Here is a 17,912-nt window from a genome sequence, read left to right as displayed (position 1 = left end):
TGTACAATTATCCATTAGGGCTGAAAGAACACCATGCTCAAATCGATATACAGTTAAAGACAGATATAGATAGCAATATATGCACTACAAATATAAATATAAACATATATAAATAGTAATATATATAGTGAAAGAGATATAAAATAGACATACCTATCAAATAGATAAAACTACATTAGCTTGATTAGCTCTGTCACCATTGGCAATTCATTTTGATGCCTACTTCCTGTGTGCGTTTTGTACTTTGTAGCGGGCGAATAAAAAGGCAGCTGCTGCCTGCAAAGCGAGAGGAGACTCACTCAAGCCGAAAGCAAACATGGCCTCTATTTGTTGTTCCTGCACGCTAATTGAGGCTAATTCCATCAAGACAAACATTAGCCGCAAATAAAACAGAGCGTCGGCAACGTCTACAACTCCAATGTGTCTCCAAAAAGCAACTGCGAAATTTTCAGATTCCTGCGTTAATCTCAAGAAAGCAAAAGGGAGATTATGTGAAAGTTAAACAATGGCCACACTGTGACGGGGATTAAGATGGCCGGGGCCCACTAAACATAGTGACTGAGATCCTTTTGATCTTTCAAAGCAACCACACGAAGAAAAAATAAGTGGGACAATGGCAAGGCTTCTCAAACTTGCTTTATGTTGATGACAGCAAGGGGAAAGAATGCCTTTACTTTCTATTATTTTGCCTGATTTTTTATTTGTGATTTTGACCATTTTCCCTTATGTGATTTAGGGTCATTTGTTGTTTGTGATTTAGCACTTTTATGCCATTTGCTGCGAGAGTGTTTTTCTTTGTGCGATCTTGGCATTTGATGTGATTTCACATCCCAATCGTTAGTGTGATCGAGTCATTTTCTTGATGGTTTACAGTTGTGTAATTGACAGTCATTGACTTTGTGATTTATGGTAATTATCTTTGTGATTTAGAGCCCCTCTACTTTGTGAGTTAGGGTCATGTTCCTCTGATTTATAGTCCCTGTTTTTTGATGTGACTCAGAGTCCCTGCCTTATATCGAATTTAGAGTTTGTTTTTAACTCATTCACTGCAATTGACGGCTATAGACGTCAAAAATTCATTTTAACTAGTTTTACTTTTTTTTTTTTCACTTTTGTTAAGAAAAAAGTATAAAAACCTAAAAAATTTTATTGTACATTTAGAAAAGATATAAAAAAAAAAGTGTGGTTAATTGTGAGTTAACTAGTGAAGTCATGTTTACTTTTTCATTAATTCACTGCCATTGACGGATATAACAGTAAAAAATTTTTTTTTTTAACTATTTCTATTAGTTTAACATTTTTTTCCATTTTTGTTAAGAGTATGAAAACCTAGAATTGTTTTTATTGTACATTTAGAACATATATAAAATGTGTGATTAATCGTGAGTTAACTAGTGAAGTCGTGCGATTAACTACAATTAAAAATTGTAATGGCCTGTCGCCCCTAATTTTTAATAATATTTTATGAATTTATGGCAGTGAATGAGTTAATGTGATTTTTGCATTCCTTTTCTTTCTAAATATCGCAATTTGACCTAAATAAACCAAGTTTGCTGAAGAAGAAAAAACAACAGCTAAAGTCTCAAGTCAATTTGTAGTCCTGTGGAACCGCGTCCAATCAAAAGTCAGGCGGCAACAACATGCAAGTTGTTCAGACAAAATGTCGGTAAACACCTTCAAACAATTTTGTGTACACTGCCTGCCAGCATTTTTTTTTTTTTAATGACTATTAGTACTTGTTCTACTTCGACTACAGTGTGGGGAAAAAAGGAAAAACTTGACACCTTACTCTCAGCCGGCGGATGTTTACACTCGGGAAAGGTGGAGGCCGTCGTCCGCTGGCTGCTTTATTGCACTCACATGAGTGCAGACGCAATCAAAAAGGGCTTTTGTCCTTTGCGGAGGGCCACGTCCTGCATCAGCTGTTGCCACGGTGATGCTGCACTCCAAAGGCCACCTGACCAGGCGGAGCTGGGGGGAGGATCCAAAAGCCGGATTTGAGAAAGCTTGGCAGGGGCAGACAAAAGGGGGCGGGGAACTACTTCACCACAAAAAAACAACTTTCAATCAGTTATATAGAGTCAGTTTCTGTTAATAGGGTCTTCTTCCGTGTGACTTTTACAATCATGTCATTTGCGTTTTTGAGTCAAGCATTTTTTTTTTCATGCATTCCGTTTTGTCATTTGCTCTTTATGTGATTGGCAGTCCCTCTCCGTGCGGGTTGTGGTGCCCTTTATGATTCAGAGTTCCTATCTGTATGAAATTTACAGTCACTTGATTAGTGACTTTGGGTGCTTTTTCTTTGTGAATGAGTTTTTTTTTGTTGTTTTTTTAAATACAGTTTGGGTCCATTTCTTTGTGATTTGAAGTCCCTTTCTTACAGTGATTTAGAGTCCCTTAACTGATTTAGATTTAAGACCCTTGTGATTTTGAGGCACTTCGTGATTTTGACATGATTTTTTTCTCCCATGACAAACACATCATTGTCACTTTTATTTGTTTGTTTCTTCTGGGAACAGGGATGTGATTTGACCAAAGTGAAATTATCTGAAAATTTAGCTGGGGGTCTGGGGGCCGCTGGCACCCAGCTAGGTCCAGGGCAGTGCCCAGTGGGGGGGGGAGCATGAACAAATAATTATATCATGACCAAATGAAAAGTAACTCATATTAGAGCATACCACAAATGTCTTTGTTATAGCAGAAGATGTTATCTGTCGGAGTCATGTGCATATACAATGAACTACAAAAAACAAACAAAAAAAAATAATCGTTTTTTTTTTGGGGGGGGGGGGGGGGGATAAAAAAAAGCGGAATTCCGCGAATTAGCGGAAAAATCACGTCCCTGTGGGAATATTAAACATGAAGAAGAAAATAAACACAAAATGTCTGAATTCAAAACAGTTTACTTTGTGGGTGAACGCAAACGACAGAAAAATATCAGCAAAACTTTCACTCTGCTCACACAATCCTGTTAAGACAATCGCAAAAACTCTGGAGCGTGCGATTGTGTATGTCAGCACTAAAAATCAACTTTCTATTATTTTTACAAATGTAACACTCAAAATGATTACTTTTCCTTTGCTGCTTTAAATAAACACAACATTGTCATCGCAGCAGTAGAGAAACTGACATTGTTAGTAACAACTTCCATGACTTTCCAGAAACACTTTTGTGAGGTTTTCACAGCTGCCAAATTAGCAGTTATGCAAATAAATAATGATTAATGACTTGTAAATATTAAAAGAGGTGATGTAAATCTCTAAACAAACATTTAGTTTCTAACGTCAGCCATCTGTCAGTAGTAACAGCAAGTAAGCAAGCAGTCTGGTTTTATTGCTATCTAACCGACAAAAGTTGTCAGGTAACTCGTCTCGAGAGGAGACATTTCCTTGTAAGCATTTTTAAAGTCACTCATATAAATGTAATCAAATGAAAATATTTGTAAGTGCACATCTACTTTTGGTCCATCCAGTATTTTAAGTCAACTTATTTTAGTGTCAGAGTACATCAGAACACTAACTTGACCACATATCAATAAAATAAGAGTTAAAGGACAGGGGGGGGGGGGGGGGTCATCTTATTTTAGTGTGTCATAGTTGGAAATTTAAGCATTTTAAAGCACGTTTACAACCAAAGTTTATCACTGAATGTCTTGGAATAATAAATGTGACCAGTTTGGGGGTAAAAAGTGCTTGGAAATGTTATTAGTCGACTATGACATGCTATAAAATGAGAATTATGCAACAATTAATCTATCTTATTTTATTGCCTTAAAGAAATGCTTGAACCTCTTGAAACTACATCTACAGCAATCAAGTATTTTCAGCATCAAGTATTATAATATAACTGATCTTAATTTATTAAATAAACTACTAAATGCCATCGCCTCTGTAGTATCCGAGTTTGAAGGTGTGTAGCTTTAAAAAGGCGGGGCTTGACCTGGTGAGTGACATGTGTGTCAGCAAATGAGTCTAGTTGAGGCGGCTGAAAGTTCAGGTTAGCAAGCTGTATTAAATTAGCTAACGTCGTTAATGTTAGCTTGATTTTGATTCAGCTTCAACTTTTTCAATTTAAGCCAATTTTTTCTCTCTCTTTTTTTTTTTATCCGATTTTTATCATGTCATAGTAGAGCAGTAACAATTTGGAATGAAACATTCGAGACATTCAAGCACCCGTTTAAGGCACTAAAAATGAAGAGTTGAATGAGGAAGAAGATGGGCGAAATGTTGCCATCAGTGTGCTCCCGTCTCAGTCTTCAGGTGGGCGGCCAGCTCCCGGAGGAGGGCGGTCCGACCCAGGTAGTCCCCGCGTCTCTTCTCGGCGATCACGTCCTCCAGGCTCTGGAACTCCAGGGCGTGCGAGTACTTCTGGTCGCCCAGCAAAACGTGCAGCGTGTACTGTTGTCGGCCGCCGCCGTGTAGCTCGCCGCCCGCCTTCAACTCTCTGCGGCCGAAGCGGCACCAGGCGGCGAAGCCCTCCGAGTTTCGCCAGCTCAGCTTGCGATCCTTCAGGCCCACCTGCGGAGAGCCATTCGAGCTTTTATTCCACATCCTTCATATCCACACTAAGGTCCGTGCGGTAGTACGCGCTTTGTTATCACTAGTAGGACAACTACATTTTACGAGTGAGCTCACTTTATTATAGTTTCTTCGTGCCACAAGACTGTGGCAAAGCACTACTTTTGGCTAAATGAAGCTCCTAAAATCACTTCCAAAATAATTCATTCGCACCAAGATGCCACAGTATGGCATCAGGCACTAGTTTTGTCTAAATGAAGCTCCTCAACTCACTTCAACGTAGCACCAATGTCATCAAAACACAACTTATGTCTAAATGAAGCTACTGGACTCATTTCCAAAGTAGTTGCTTGACGCCAAGATAGTTGCAAATGAAGATCCTCCATTCACTTCAACGTAGTTTGGACTAAAATGCCACAAAAAAATACTTTTGTCTAAAGGAAGTTGCTCAACTCTTTTCCAAAATAGTTATTTGACACCAAGATGGTAGCAAAGCACTACTTTTCTCTGAAAGAAGCTCCTCAAGTCATTTCCAAATTAGTTCCTTAGCACCAAGATTCCAATAGATGACAGCAAAGCACTACTTTTGTCTACGAAGATCCTCATCTCACTTCAACAAACGTCCTTGGGACTAAGATGCCACCAAAACACTACTTTTGTCTAAATGATGCTCAACTCCAGCATGGTTCGTTGGCACCACAAGATGGTGGCAAAGCACGGCCATTGTCTAAATGAAACGCCTCAACTCATTTCAACATAATTCCTCTGCACCTACTAGTGCGCTGAAATGTCGTACTAATAAGGACAAAGCATGTACAGTAGTTTCTTGAGTGCCCCAACTTACAAGTTCTCAGTTATGAATTTTGATTTGTGAGAGCTCAAAATATGAATTACAAACGAGCTTCGAATACTGTACTTTAAAACGGGGAAAAATATACGACAATGCAATTTTTGATGGCACAATAAGTTGAACACAAAATACAATGTATATAAATGGTCAAATTGCCAATCGACGTCACCCACATGGCCACGCCCCTCAAAGGCGCAAAACATTAATAAACTGCACAGCGTGCGCATGAATTTCATCTTAGTTACACTATAAAAACATTACACAGTTTTAGGTTTTGTATTTATATATTAGGGTCACTAGGAGCACTGAAACGTATTTATGTACAGCAATTTCAACTAATTTCACTAGAGAAAATGAGTGTTAAACGTAGTTCTGAACAAATTCAAATTAAGGTATCACGGCACAAGTACACGGACCTTAAGCTGGTTGTGAAGGATCTGAAATAAATTGCTCAAACGGCATTCCACACATGACCTTACCTGCCCCAAGGCGCTCTGCACCACCGCGTCGGGGTCTCGGGCTCGGAACTTATACCGGTCGTTGACGATCCGGCAACGTCTCCCCCGGCCGGCGTCCGTCAGGAAGGCGCTCTTCACCTCGGCCCGGTGCAGGTGGACCACCTGGAAGTCGCCCACGTACACGGCCCAGTGCGGGTACTGGCCGCCGGCCACGAACTCCACCAGGTCGCCGGCGCGGCACTTGTTGAGCAGGTTCTCCGGCGAGTACACCTCCAAGGTGGATGAACGGCGGCTCTTCTCGTACACGCACTCGTCCAGCTTGTACACGGCGCACTCGACCTCCTCCCGCGGGTCAAACGTAGCTTCTTCCGGGTTCGAGATCGGCTGAGTCCCGTCCGCCGCCCCGCAGTCGCCCCCGCCACCTCCACCCGGTTCGTCCTCGTTGTCCTCCCCGCCGGAGAAAATGTACGAGACGCCGATGCGAGGGCCGTCGTCCCGGTCCACACCGTGCGGGTCCACGGTCGGAACTTCTGCGTAACTTAACCGCTCCATGTGGTTCCCCATTCGGGCGAACAACAGGTTCGTTCTCCGCGAGTCAAAATGTCGCCATTTAGGGAACTTTAAATCCAAATTGAAATGACACGGCAACAAGTGTACAAAAAGAGGAGGAAATGACTTCCAATTACCCTTCTTCCTCCTCAGGTGTTTGCGACTCACCTGAGCGTCTTTTCCGGCGTCAAAGTTGAGGTTCAGCCGTCGAATAAATCAGCACAATTGCACGACAAAGTCGGTCCAGTGCGGTCTGGTCCGACCCAGTTGCTAAGCAGGCTCGAGTCCCCCCCTCGCCACTTGAGGAGGTTCACGTGCGGTTGCCCTCAAGCCCGCGAAATCCTTGCCACCCAACCACCGGAATTGAGCGACCGAGTGTCTGTTAAAATAAAAGCATAAAGCGGAAATTGGCGCAACAACTAATAGTAATTACCTTTTTGTACCATTCATCCATCCTTTTTATGGCGTTGAAATTAATGGATGGGGTTCAATTTGTATTTTTTATGACAGCGATTGAATTTTTGTTTTTTTTAGGTGTATTTGTAGGTTGTTGTTTTTTTAACATTCAATATCGATGTTTGTCTTTGTTCTTTTGTTTTACTATGACGTTCCACCAGCCCCGCCCCGCGCACACACTTGTCTTGCAATTGATCATTTTAATAAAGTTTAGTTAAAAGAAAATTAGTCAATGGAAATGCACACAAAATAAAACTGAAGCAGGAGAGATCTAGTAGAGTTGGCCTTTTTTATTCTATTGCGGTATGTCCAGAACTTTGTTTGAGCTGCAGTTGTTGTTAAACTGCCCTATAAATAAAGTTGAGTTGAAGACATGCTAGTAATGGTTGGTTAACCAACCAAGAGGATATGCTAACAGCTTATTTAATTGGGTAGTCACTTATTAGCATATCATCAGGATGGCATCTTCTAAATGGGATCAAGTTGTGGTGGCCACTTGCTAGCATCTCTTCTGGATTTGGTAGCTTCCTACTAACTTGTCTTTTAGATGGGGTGCAGCTCTGGTAGCTGCTTGCTAGCAGGTCTTTCCGTCTAAAAGAGGTGCTAGCTGGTCACAACTGGACCCTATCCAGAAGTGATGTTAGCCAGCAGCGAGCATAACTGGGCCTGGTCCATACAATAGATACAACCAGAGTGAAGACATGCTAGCAGGCAGCTAGCACCATCACCTCTCTTTGCTTGTGCAACTCTAAAGATGTTTTTTTTTTTTTTGTGCAACTCTAAAGATGAACAAGTGCGTCCTAGAGGCAGATGGAAGCTTCCGGAAGCGCACTACAGTATGCCGCACCATCTGTTCCTCCCCATCCAATGTCGTAATGTCATGTTGGCTCTAAAATGCAAAGTCAGGAATACAAGTGAAAGCCAGTCAGCGAGAAAACTGTTTATTCCTTTTTATATATATCTTCTTATACTTTTTTTATACATATTTATTCGGAATAACAACATGAGCAGAATGTATAAGGAATGTCATTCTTATTTTTTCATCATCATCATCATCATCATCATTATTCAACCATTTAAACGAGCTACAACAAAGATGTCCTAAAAGAGAGGCTGATATAGAAAACTAACATCTGTAAACACAAGTGGATGTCGGCTTCATGAAGACTGACAGTATTGTGGGGAGAGTTCTTGTTTTTAAAGGTCGTGCACGGGACCAACACACACCGCGGATGGGGTGGGGGGCACAATGCACAAACGCGCGCGCATACACACACACACACAGTTACATAGTTGTCATGCTTGAAGAAGACCACCGTTTTGTTTTTTTAACTCAATGAGAAAAACTGAAACAAAAAGATAGAATCCATCAGGAATGCAAAAGAAATAATACTAACGCTAGTACCCACTGAAATAGATACTACAAGAGCTGGACCCAGTCCAGAAAAGGTGCAAGTGGAGCTGGATCCCATCTAATAGAGGAGCCCGGCTGGATTCTAAAAGTCAGGACTTCATGTTCCTTCTCTTTCCTATCAGTTTCACTCATGTAAGTCGGGGAATGTGACTGACTGTGATAAGGCAAAAAAAAAAAAAAAAAAAGTACCAAAAAAAAAAAATGTAAAAAACACACCAAAACAAGTTTGATAATAATATATAAAAAAAAAAAAAAAGTCTTTGGTGCTTTCAAACGGAGGGGGAAAACAAAATAAAACACTTTCGACTACAGTAAGTACTGCACAGTGCAAACAATTAACACCTCCCCTCAAAGGAAAGGATTTTCATGCATTGAATCACTAAACATGAAACTACACTCGGTCCTGGGGGTGGGGGCGACTCTGACTTTTGGAACACCGATACCACACGAAGGGGGCACTACTAAACATCAACTGCGGGAAGAGGAGGAGGGCGAGCTAAGTGAGTCATCCTGCCTAGCCTGTTGCTAGTGCTCGTGTTTGGTGGGGATCCTGAAGCTAAAAGGCCGTTGTTCGATGCCGGGATGCAAAATTAAGGGTGGATGATGGCGGTGGGCAGGCGTGAGTTGTGTCTACGTGGACTGTTCACGCTGCAGTGTTGTGATGTCCAGAGGAGGAGGGGCCCGCCCGCTCCACTCCCGCAGCAGCCCGTCCTTGTAGAGGAGGTTGAGGGCCGGTAGAGGGACGCCCGACTCGGCCGGGGGCTGACTGAGAGGATTGGTCACCCCGCTGTCCGGCTCGGAGGGGGGACTACCGTCCTGTCCGTGACAAAAACACAACTAGGTGATCAGTTCTATTATCTACATGCCCAGCTGTAAACGTTTGTATACAGGTTTGTGCACTAAATCCTGATCTGATCCAAATTGTGCGTTTACACCGAAACTGAAACCAATTAGTAAATGGGACCATTTAAGATGGCGTCATTTTTATGATGTCCTTCTAGACTGACTTTATGTTTCTTTAACTAGTACCAGAATGGCCTTGGCTGAGGTCTCAGTGAGCATCCCTTACCTGGAACGACTGAACGAAGCTCAGCACCTTGAGGGACAGCTTCCGGCTGGCGTGAAGAAGCTCTTGCAAGCTGCGAAATAACAACAAAAGTGAGCGCCGCGTCATTTCCAATCAATCCAAATAAACTAATCAATTAAGTGACTCGTCACCTCTCGTTGCCGCACAGCTTGTGGGCGGCAATCTTGCGGCACACCTTGCGGTTTAACTCAGAGCTGAAGAGCGGCATGCCGAAACACAGCTCCAATGGAACCCACTCGTCCTCGCACGAGAGGGCTACGAATTGCAAATAAAGATTTGGATGTGTTTAAGGTTATAAACTTTATGTGCAGGCCTTGTTGGCTCTGACCGCACGCCACTGCAGTTAACATACTGTCCGTCTTTGCTCGTCCGTCACCGTTGTTCTCTTCCGACACCAGTTCGAAGGACTCAGTGCTGCCATTAGTGTCCAGGCCTCCTCCGAGGTGGGTGTCTCCTGAACATAAGAAGAAGTGGACCTAATGTTATGGCAAGTGGCTTTACATGTTCAATGTAAACCTACAATCTGGAGTAGATCAGGTTTGGTATTGATTTAATTTAATTTAGTATAGTTGGGACATTTCTGCTAATCCTTAATTGGATTTTCAGTATTCAATGTAAACACACAATCTGGACTAGAACCAGGTTGAAACTTGTTTCTGACCAAGTGGCCACATTTAGTCCAATGTTGGCATTTTTAAAAACAGATTTTGATCATATTTATGACAACATAACTTAATTTCCCTTCCCCAATTAAGGAGCCATGTTTAAATGTAAACACACAATCTGGACCAGAGCCAGGTTGAAATTGGTTTCTGACCCAGCCGCCACATTTAGTCCAATCTGGGCATTTTTTTAAAAATATTTTCTTTGTCATATTTATGACAACAATTTAATTAATTTCCCTTCACCTAATTGAGGTTCCATGTTCAATGTAAACGTACAATCTGGATCAGATCAGGAGTAAAATTGGTTTTCGACCTTGTATGCACAAAGCACGTGTTCAATTCAATTTGACAGACCTTGTCTTTTCACATTGTTATGGAAATAGAGATTTTTGGGCAGATTGTCATGGTCATCTTTATGCGGAGTGCTTAAATAAATTCCCAAATCAGATATTCCAGGGGAGAAAAAAAAAAATCTAAGATTTGATTTTAATTCCATCTCTTTTGTACACATTACATTATCAGCATCTGTTACCCCTGCACTCCATGGTGTCGCTGGGCCGGCGCCGGTGCCTGTTGTTGGCGTTGAGCATGGTGATGTAGCCGCACTGGTGCTCCAGGTCCACGTGCTCGCGCAGTTTTCGTAGTGCCTTGTGCACGCACATGTTGGAGTAGGAGAACTCTGCAAAAAACACACAAACATCGGTTATTTTGAGGAAAATGTCAGATTTTTTATTTTTATTTTTTGCAACTGACCTCCCTTCAGGTCCTCCTCGTCAAAGGGGAACGGGATGTGCACAGTTTCTCCGTGTCCATGCATGCCGTGACCCTACACGCACACACACATACATTAAACACTGTTGACAAATGTCAATCGGGATGTTTTGGCAGCTTGGGCCCTTTCACCTGAATAAGAACGGCCGAGTGCGTGAGAGCGTCGTTGAGCATGGCCAGCACGTTGGACGTGGACACCACGCCAGGATCGTGGCCCCACGATGTGATCAGCAACCTGTCGTAGACCTGACAACACAACATGGCATACACGGTACAACAAATGTCAACATAAAAAAAAAAGAGGCTTAAGTAGGTCAAATCGTTGTTTTTTGTTGTCATGAAGTGACCCAATTCCATATTAGCCCCTCCCACCAACCTTCCTCACCGACCCCCTTCCCCTCTTCCTCTTCGCCCCTTGAGATTTTTTTCTCCACTCAAATCCCCTTCTCACATTCTCAGGATAGTTGAGGAGTTCACGTGAGAGACTTCACCTGGAAGATTTCGGGCAGCTTGCGCAGCCTGGAGCCTTTGGAGAGCAGCAGCGAGGGCGGACCCTGGCCGGTCAGGTGGTACAGGTAGAGCTTGAACCAGATGGAGCTCACCTCGGGGATGGCGGGCCCGATGTGCTGCAGGCGAAAAAAACAAAACACACACGAGTCGAAGTGCAAGCCTGGAAGCCATTTTATGATCACAGAAGTCAAAATTATGAGTTTGAGTTTTACAAGTCATCTAACTCTGCTGTTGTGTTACACTTTTTTACACGGTGCATTAGAGGTGCAAAGGCCATTAAGTACAGTTTGAATATGGTAGAGACAGGAGGTACGCAGACTATCTTTTATGGTAATTCAGGGGCCACTTTCACCCAAATTTGATCTCAAGTGGGCTGGACCGGCATGTCTGTGACCAATAATGACAGGTCAAAATAATTCCTGGTTGTTGTTTTTTTGGGTGCAAATAATTACAAGTACAGTCTGAAAATATTTCCATTTATTATCTTTTGCAGAGAAAGTTGAATTATTTTAAAAAAAAATTAAATAGGAGTGTAAAATCTTTGTATCAAATCCTGACTAACAGCCAAAACTTCAGAATGTCATTTAAGTGTTTGTCAGTGCGCCCTCCAGTGGACAAAATTAACAATAACAATTAATTGTAGTGAAAAACTGCAGTTTCGTGTTCTGTCCTCACGGGCCAGATGTGGGGCCCCTGGCGGGCCGGTTCGGGCCCGCTGGCTTTATGTTTGACACAGCTGATTTAGCGGTTCACAGACCAGTTACATTAAAAGGTACACAGACATTATATATTGTCAATTGGACATAAAAAATATATTAAATAAATAAATAAAACCAAAAAACTCATGTAATTCTCATTTTTTTTAAATTCTACTGTATGATTTGAACATTATAGTCACATAATATGAATGTACCTGAGGTGTGCAGCTGCTGATGGGTCTGATCTCATTGCTGAGCGGCGCCATGGAAACCAGCAGCTTGTAGTTCTTGTTGAGCACGCGGCTGCAGGTGGCCTGGTCCAGACCCAGGAGGCTCTCGCAGCGCAGCATGTCCAGGGGGAAACCTGGGGGCGTATCCACGCACCATCAACAGCGGAACAAAACAAAACACGCGCTCTGCTCTTTTATGTGTGCAGGGAGATCACGGCGGCTCTTGGTAAGGGCTGACCTGCCCTGCCAAAAGCAAACAAACAGCAACATGCTAACATGCTAACGTGAGCTATGCTCAGCTATCACATGACTATCAATTGCCAGGCTTGATCAAATCATTTTGACGGACAAATGAGTTTGATAGTGTCTCCTTGCACAAACTAGAAACAATCCTCAAAGTACCAATATTTGGGATATCAGGTCCCTGGTCCTGAGTGAGTTCCTTGTTGTAGCGTAGAAAGAGGATGGTGTTCTTCAGGGTGAGGGCGTGGTCAAAGTAGCGCTGCGCTTCGCCCTCTGCTGTGCTTTCCACCTGCGAGACCACAAAAAGAGCTTTAGAACGTCGCCGCTTGCTTGGCTTGGTTGTTCCGACGCTCAACAACGTTTTGGGTCCACCTTCTCCAGCTCGGCCAGGAAGCTGTCCAGCGTCTCATCGGACAGCTTGCCCACCTCAAACATGGTGACGGCGTGACTCTTCAGGTTGGGCGACAGGTTGCCCATCATGAGGAAGGCGGTGAGCGTGGAGTCGAACAGGAAGGCGATCCGCTTGGTGGGGGCCGCCGGGATGCTCAGGCTGCTTACGCTGCCTGTTTCGGCTGGAAAATGCACAGCTAGCATTTATAAAAAAAATAAAAATAAAAAAAAGACGTGGAGAAGGAATGCTCGTCATCAAGCAGACCTTGGTCCTCCAGACTGGTGGTGTCCGTGTCTGTGGCCGAGGATCCTCCCTCCATGACGGGGCTGCCTTGTTCCCATGACAACAGCATCTTCTGAGGATCCATGGTGCTCCTAGTGATGGACAAGACAAGTCAGAGCAGAAAATCAAACGCTCATTGGGGTCATCCGAGGCATACTTGAGCCTGTTGATGGAGGGCGCGTTCTTCCAGGTGGGGTGGAGCTGCTCGGAGCTGATCACATGACCTTTCTTCACGGCGAAGCCCAGACGGCAGTACATGGACACGGCGTTCTGCTCACAACGCAAAATCGGATCAACAAAATGTTCCCACTTCTTCATGTCAAGGTGTTGGCTCACCTTCACCAAGTCCAAGTCGATCTCCAACACGTTTGCCAGCTGGAGGAGAAAACACAAAATGAGACGGGGCGAGCAAATCCGGTTGTGACATCGAGGGACGCGTCCTACCTCGGCTACGTTGGTCTGCTCGTCGATGGACACGAAGATTTTGTACAGCAGCGTCTCGAAGTAGTCGCCCTGCACGCGGTTCATGACAAAACCCTCCAGCGGGGGCACTGTGGAGGCACCCGGCGGTGAGAACCAGCAGCAAAAGTACGAAATCCACCAGCACAAATCCAACAAAGTGGGAACAAACCTGAGATGCAGCTGTCATCCGATATGGGAACATCCAAGTAAATGAAGCCCCGGTTGTACAAACCTGAACACAAAAATCAAACTCTATTGAAAAAAACAAATCTTCAGGTGCTATTAATCAACTTTTAATTGTTACTATTAACTTCCTCACTTAGCACCACGTTGTATTCCATTGATCCAGCCAGCGGAGGCCCGGAATCAATCATCTTATCAATGGCTTTCTTCTCTGCTGAAGAACAGATCTGCCATGACAAACATAAAGTTACGTTAAAGATGGGGGGTTTTTAGGCTGATGCCGACATGTAGCAGAAGAAAAAAAAATTACCAATCAATCGGATGATTATTAAGAAATATTTATATAAATATTAGGGGTGTAAAAATGTGTACGTTCATTTTGAGTTAGATTTCCTTTAACGCCCCTAACTTGGAAAACCTGTACTGGGCTGACAAGTACATGTCAAAATTTTGCAGTAATAAATGTAATAATAATAATGCATATATTTGTGGAGATTGGTGTCAAGTTGTATTTTACAATGTTAAAAATGTGCATAATTTCATAAATTACTTCATGTTAAAGATTAGATCGCTCTTAATATGAAAAGAAAAATGACCTGAGCTGTCACCAACATCTTACAAATGCAATTATGCCATCTAGTGGCAGAAAAAATGACTTCAACACAAATCAATAACACAATCATTTTTTTACAGTACAATACATCTTTTTCCTTTTAACTAAATTTTATGAATTATTATGACAATACTGTATCAATGACTAAAAGATGAGACCAACATCTTACAAATGCAATTATGCCATCAAGTGGCAGAAATATGACTTCAACACAAATCAATATCGCAGTCATTTTTTACAGTACAATACATATTTTTCATTTTAACTAAATTTTATGAATTATTATGGCAATACTGTATCAATGACTAAAAGAGGCAGCCATATTTCTATTAGTTTAACATTTTGTCCACTTTTATGTTAACAAGAGTATAAAAAAATATTTTATGGCACATTTAGAACAGAAATAACATTTGCGATTAATCGTGAGTTAACTATCGAAATCATGGGATTATTTACGATTAAAAAAATTTAATCGCCTGACACCCTAATAAATAGATAATATTTTTTCCACAATGAATTTCAATTAAATGCATTTTTTTAACATACCATGACTAAGTTGTGTGTAAAATTCCTTACACAACTTGCATTTTAATCCGAGCATTGCTTATAAAAATTTGAATTTGTTATGTTTTGAATGACAGGTCCATAGAATGGCCATATCAACAAATGTAATTATATATTCAGTATTTAGAGATATACAGTATTGATAGGTGTAATATATAATGAGACGAGCATCACTTGTGTACAGCTTTCTGTGCGTCATCTCACCCTGATATCGTCCTCGGTGATGTAGCCCGACTGCGCCACCCACCACGGCTCCACCGAGATCTCCACCGGTTTGGACGGGAGAAGGTCCCGCGCGGATTTCCGCCGGAAGAATTTCTGAATCGGAGTCGCACGGATTGTGTAAGTATGTTACACTGGAGGCGCACGGACCATTTCTATCTACTGTAAAATATACATATCTCACTTTGGACGAGCGGCACTGGTTCATCAGGTCAATGTACTGGTTCCTTCCGATTCCAAGCAGCCTCAGACCTGCGTCACGACATGACATCACGGCATGTAATAGGACGCATGCATTTGAAAGTCACTTGCACATCGCGTGAGAGTGAAAACTCACAGTCAGCAGCAGTGAAATTGGGCAAGGAGTCGTAACTCTTCTCGCTGTTCATGATATCCTGGCGGTGCAAACAAGAGGAAGAACAGAGAAAAGAGGAAGATTGAAAATGAACATGGTGCCTTTTGCTTAATGAAAAACTTTTTTTTTTCCCCGCAACAAATTGCTGGAAAACTCAATTCTTCTTACTGAATAACCGTATTGTCTCCAGAAATGCCAAAGGAAGAAAAACACATTGTTCCACTGATCCCCCCCCCCCCCCCCCCCAAGCGATTACTTCATAAAATGAACTTCCTGCCCCAACAACCCCCCAAACTGGACGCCTACCTCCATGATCCCAATGTAATAGGAGAAGGGCGTGACGCGCAGCCCCTTGACCATGATGTCAGACAGGTGGTAGGGGTACAGCATCAGGTGCTCGCGGCTGTACTTGAGCAGCTCCTCGTAGTACTTGCGCTCGTCCTTGCGCACGTGGCGCACTGCGGGTGCGGAAATGGAAAAAAGTGATCACAAAACAACCTGGCGGGGAAGTTAAAAGACACGTGGCAAAAACGCTCACCTAAGTTATTGCGGAATCGCAGCTGGTTGCGGATGCTGTACAGCAGGACATGTTTCTCGTACTCGCGTTGAGAGTTGCCCAAACTCTGAAAAATAAACCCACAATAAAAACAAAAGATAAATATCCTTCACATTGATGTGTAATATGGAGCTCTGTTTGAGATGTCTATAATTTAGTTATGACTAGTCATATTCCATGGAACAGAAAATATCAATAATGAAAACACCATACACATGTATGACAGAAGTGACATTTGTTATGTATTGCAGTTTTGACGTGCATTTTTTCATATATTTTCATATATTCTTATATGCCTCCATCACACTAAAACAGTCTGATATTCTATACAATGTTGCTTTATATTAAAAACAAATTAAGCAGATGATTGATGATGATCAACCTCAGTGTGCTGCCGTTTTGTCCTGTACCACCAACCTGATGTTGATGGAAATTGACGTCTAAGTGCCCTCGAGCTCGCATTGTGATGTCACATGACTAAACTCAGAAAACAGGTGAACTGTTATGAGCATTTAATAAAATGATTGGATTAATCCGTTTAATTCTTATTCCGCAAACATACTGTACAATACTCTTTTACAAAAAACATTTTTGCATTGCATTTCTCTTGAAATGACAATTTCGATTCCAAAATGTAGTTACTAGTCAGAAAGATGTAGTTAAATATTGACTCAATATACCATATTCTTTATATTCTGAGATTTTGCCAAATGCAAGTACTTTTGGTGAAGGAGTATTTCATACTAAAAATCAAAGCCTAAAGTTCTGTAGGTCCACTGTCCCTCCGCCCCCACATAAGATCCTTTAACAACAAATATTGCAACTCTTCCGTTTTCCATCTTTATGATAGCGGCAGTTGTGTTGTCACATGATGGTGGTCGCTGCCTGCTATTGTATCTCTCTCGGTGACATTGACAGCTTCACCCCCTCACGGACGCGGTCTCCTGTCACGAGTGACTGACTGGCATGGGGATTTTTTTTTTCTTTTCAGCGACGTACCTGTTTGACATTAGCCGGCAGCTTATTCCACGGATAATTCTGCCTAATGTGAAATTCCACGTCCGTGTTCATCGCAAGCTAGCTAGTTAGCTAGCTGGCTGGCTAGAAGCCCCTGAGACGATGAGACGCTGGTCCACGGTGACCACCAGTGACAGCCCCGCAAAGTCGTCGAAGTCGCCGCCGCCACCGTTTTCACCTCCTGACAGCCGATTGGAGCAGAATTGTTTTGCCTTCTGTGCTTTCTCTCTCTTGGTTGCAGACAATTAGTGGACGTCTACTTCCGTGTTGTAGTTCCAACGGTGGTGTACGTCATGCGCGTGGCTACACGTCACTTCCGCCCGTCGTTCATGGGAATAGCGCGCACGCACCCAAAACGCGTGTTTTATTTAATTATTATTTTTAGAAAAAATGTGATCATACAATAGACGTATTGTGCCACCTGAGAACAAGTGAGGAGGGAAGGTTCATGAGAGATGGATAGACTGATCGAATGGCATTAGGTTAAAGTAATAGTTAATTAAATAATAACTATTATTGTATACTATTTTGCAAAAAAGGGGTGAGTAGGGTAAAAAATTTTTTTACAGTTCACCTATTCTGCCACCAGAGGTCACTAAAACCACGTTGATAGAAACGCTCTGACTTTAGTTAACAATGTTCGTTGACATGATAGAATAAAGGTTTTTTTTTTTTCAGAAAAAGTTAACTCTGGAGCATTTAGTCATAAACTGTGTATTTCAAGCAAAAATATTGTTGCGGAAAGGAGAATTAGGTTTGATATGCTTAGATTAAGAGGTACAGTATTGTTTTTGAAAAGAATAATTAGCTATTTTCAGT

At 42.4% G+C, this 17,912-nt stretch overlaps 3 protein-coding genes across 6 annotated transcripts in view; all 3 read right to left on the bottom strand.

Moving 5' to 3' along the window:
* Positions 1 to 6,692, bottom strand: part of triqk (triple QxxK/R motif containing) — a 129,830-nt gene extending 123,138 nt beyond the window's left edge. For 2 of the 3 annotated variants that reach the window (XR_013288781.1, XM_077548119.1), the window contains exons 1-2: positions 6,543 to 6,692; positions 1,785 to 1,971 (exon numbers count right to left, since the gene is read on the bottom strand). The gene's annotated coding sequence lies outside the window, so the exon portion shown is untranslated. The remainder of the gene's footprint in view (positions 1 to 1,784; positions 1,972 to 6,542) is intronic. The other variant, XM_077548120.1, reaches the window with a different exon arrangement.
* lratd2a (LRAT domain containing 2a) lies at positions 2,888 to 6,680 on the bottom strand. Of its 2 annotated transcripts, XM_077548118.1 has the most exons (3): positions 6,543 to 6,680; positions 5,847 to 6,443; positions 2,888 to 4,517 (listed from the first exon to the last, which is right to left on the bottom strand). In XM_077548118.1, exons 2-3 carry the CDS (start codon positions 6,387 to 6,389, stop codon positions 4,233 to 4,235), a joined length of 828 nt encoding a protein of 275 aa, XP_077404244.1. In that variant the 5' UTR covers positions 6,390 to 6,443; positions 6,543 to 6,680; the 3' UTR covers positions 2,888 to 4,232. The 2 variants fall into 2 exon arrangements, with proteins under 2 accessions (XP_077404244.1, XP_077404242.1); XM_077548116.1 differs by having other exon boundaries at positions 5,847 to 6,543.
* Positions 6,693 to 7,755: 1,063 nt separating the features above from the next.
* fam91a1 (family with sequence similarity 91 member A1) lies at positions 7,756 to 17,390 on the bottom strand. The gene is made up of 23 exons (XM_077549510.1): positions 17,076 to 17,390; positions 16,059 to 16,143; positions 15,827 to 15,978; positions 15,503 to 15,560; positions 15,350 to 15,417; positions 15,148 to 15,261; positions 13,903 to 13,993; positions 13,753 to 13,815; positions 13,566 to 13,672; positions 13,458 to 13,496; positions 13,279 to 13,391; positions 13,104 to 13,213; positions 12,821 to 13,020; positions 12,608 to 12,737; positions 12,191 to 12,339; positions 11,259 to 11,393; positions 10,900 to 11,013; positions 10,750 to 10,822; positions 10,529 to 10,675; positions 9,684 to 9,785; positions 9,463 to 9,586; positions 9,314 to 9,383; positions 7,756 to 9,060 (listed from the first exon to the last, which is right to left on the bottom strand). The coding sequence occupies exons 1-23, from the start codon at positions 17,145 to 17,147 to the stop codon at positions 8,875 to 8,877; spliced, it is 2,502 nt and encodes an 833-aa protein (XP_077405636.1). The 5' UTR covers positions 17,148 to 17,390; the 3' UTR covers positions 7,756 to 8,874.
* Positions 17,391 to 17,912: the final 522 nt, after the last annotated feature.

The sequence above is a fragment of the Vanacampus margaritifer genome, chromosome 17 (assembly GCF_051991255.1).
Source record: "Vanacampus margaritifer isolate UIUO_Vmar chromosome 17, RoL_Vmar_1.0, whole genome shotgun sequence".
Taxonomy (NCBI): Eukaryota; Metazoa; Chordata; class Actinopteri; order Syngnathiformes; family Syngnathidae; genus Vanacampus; species Vanacampus margaritifer.
Note: the sequence above shows the minus strand (reverse complement) of the source record. Positions and strands in the feature narration are given on the sequence as shown.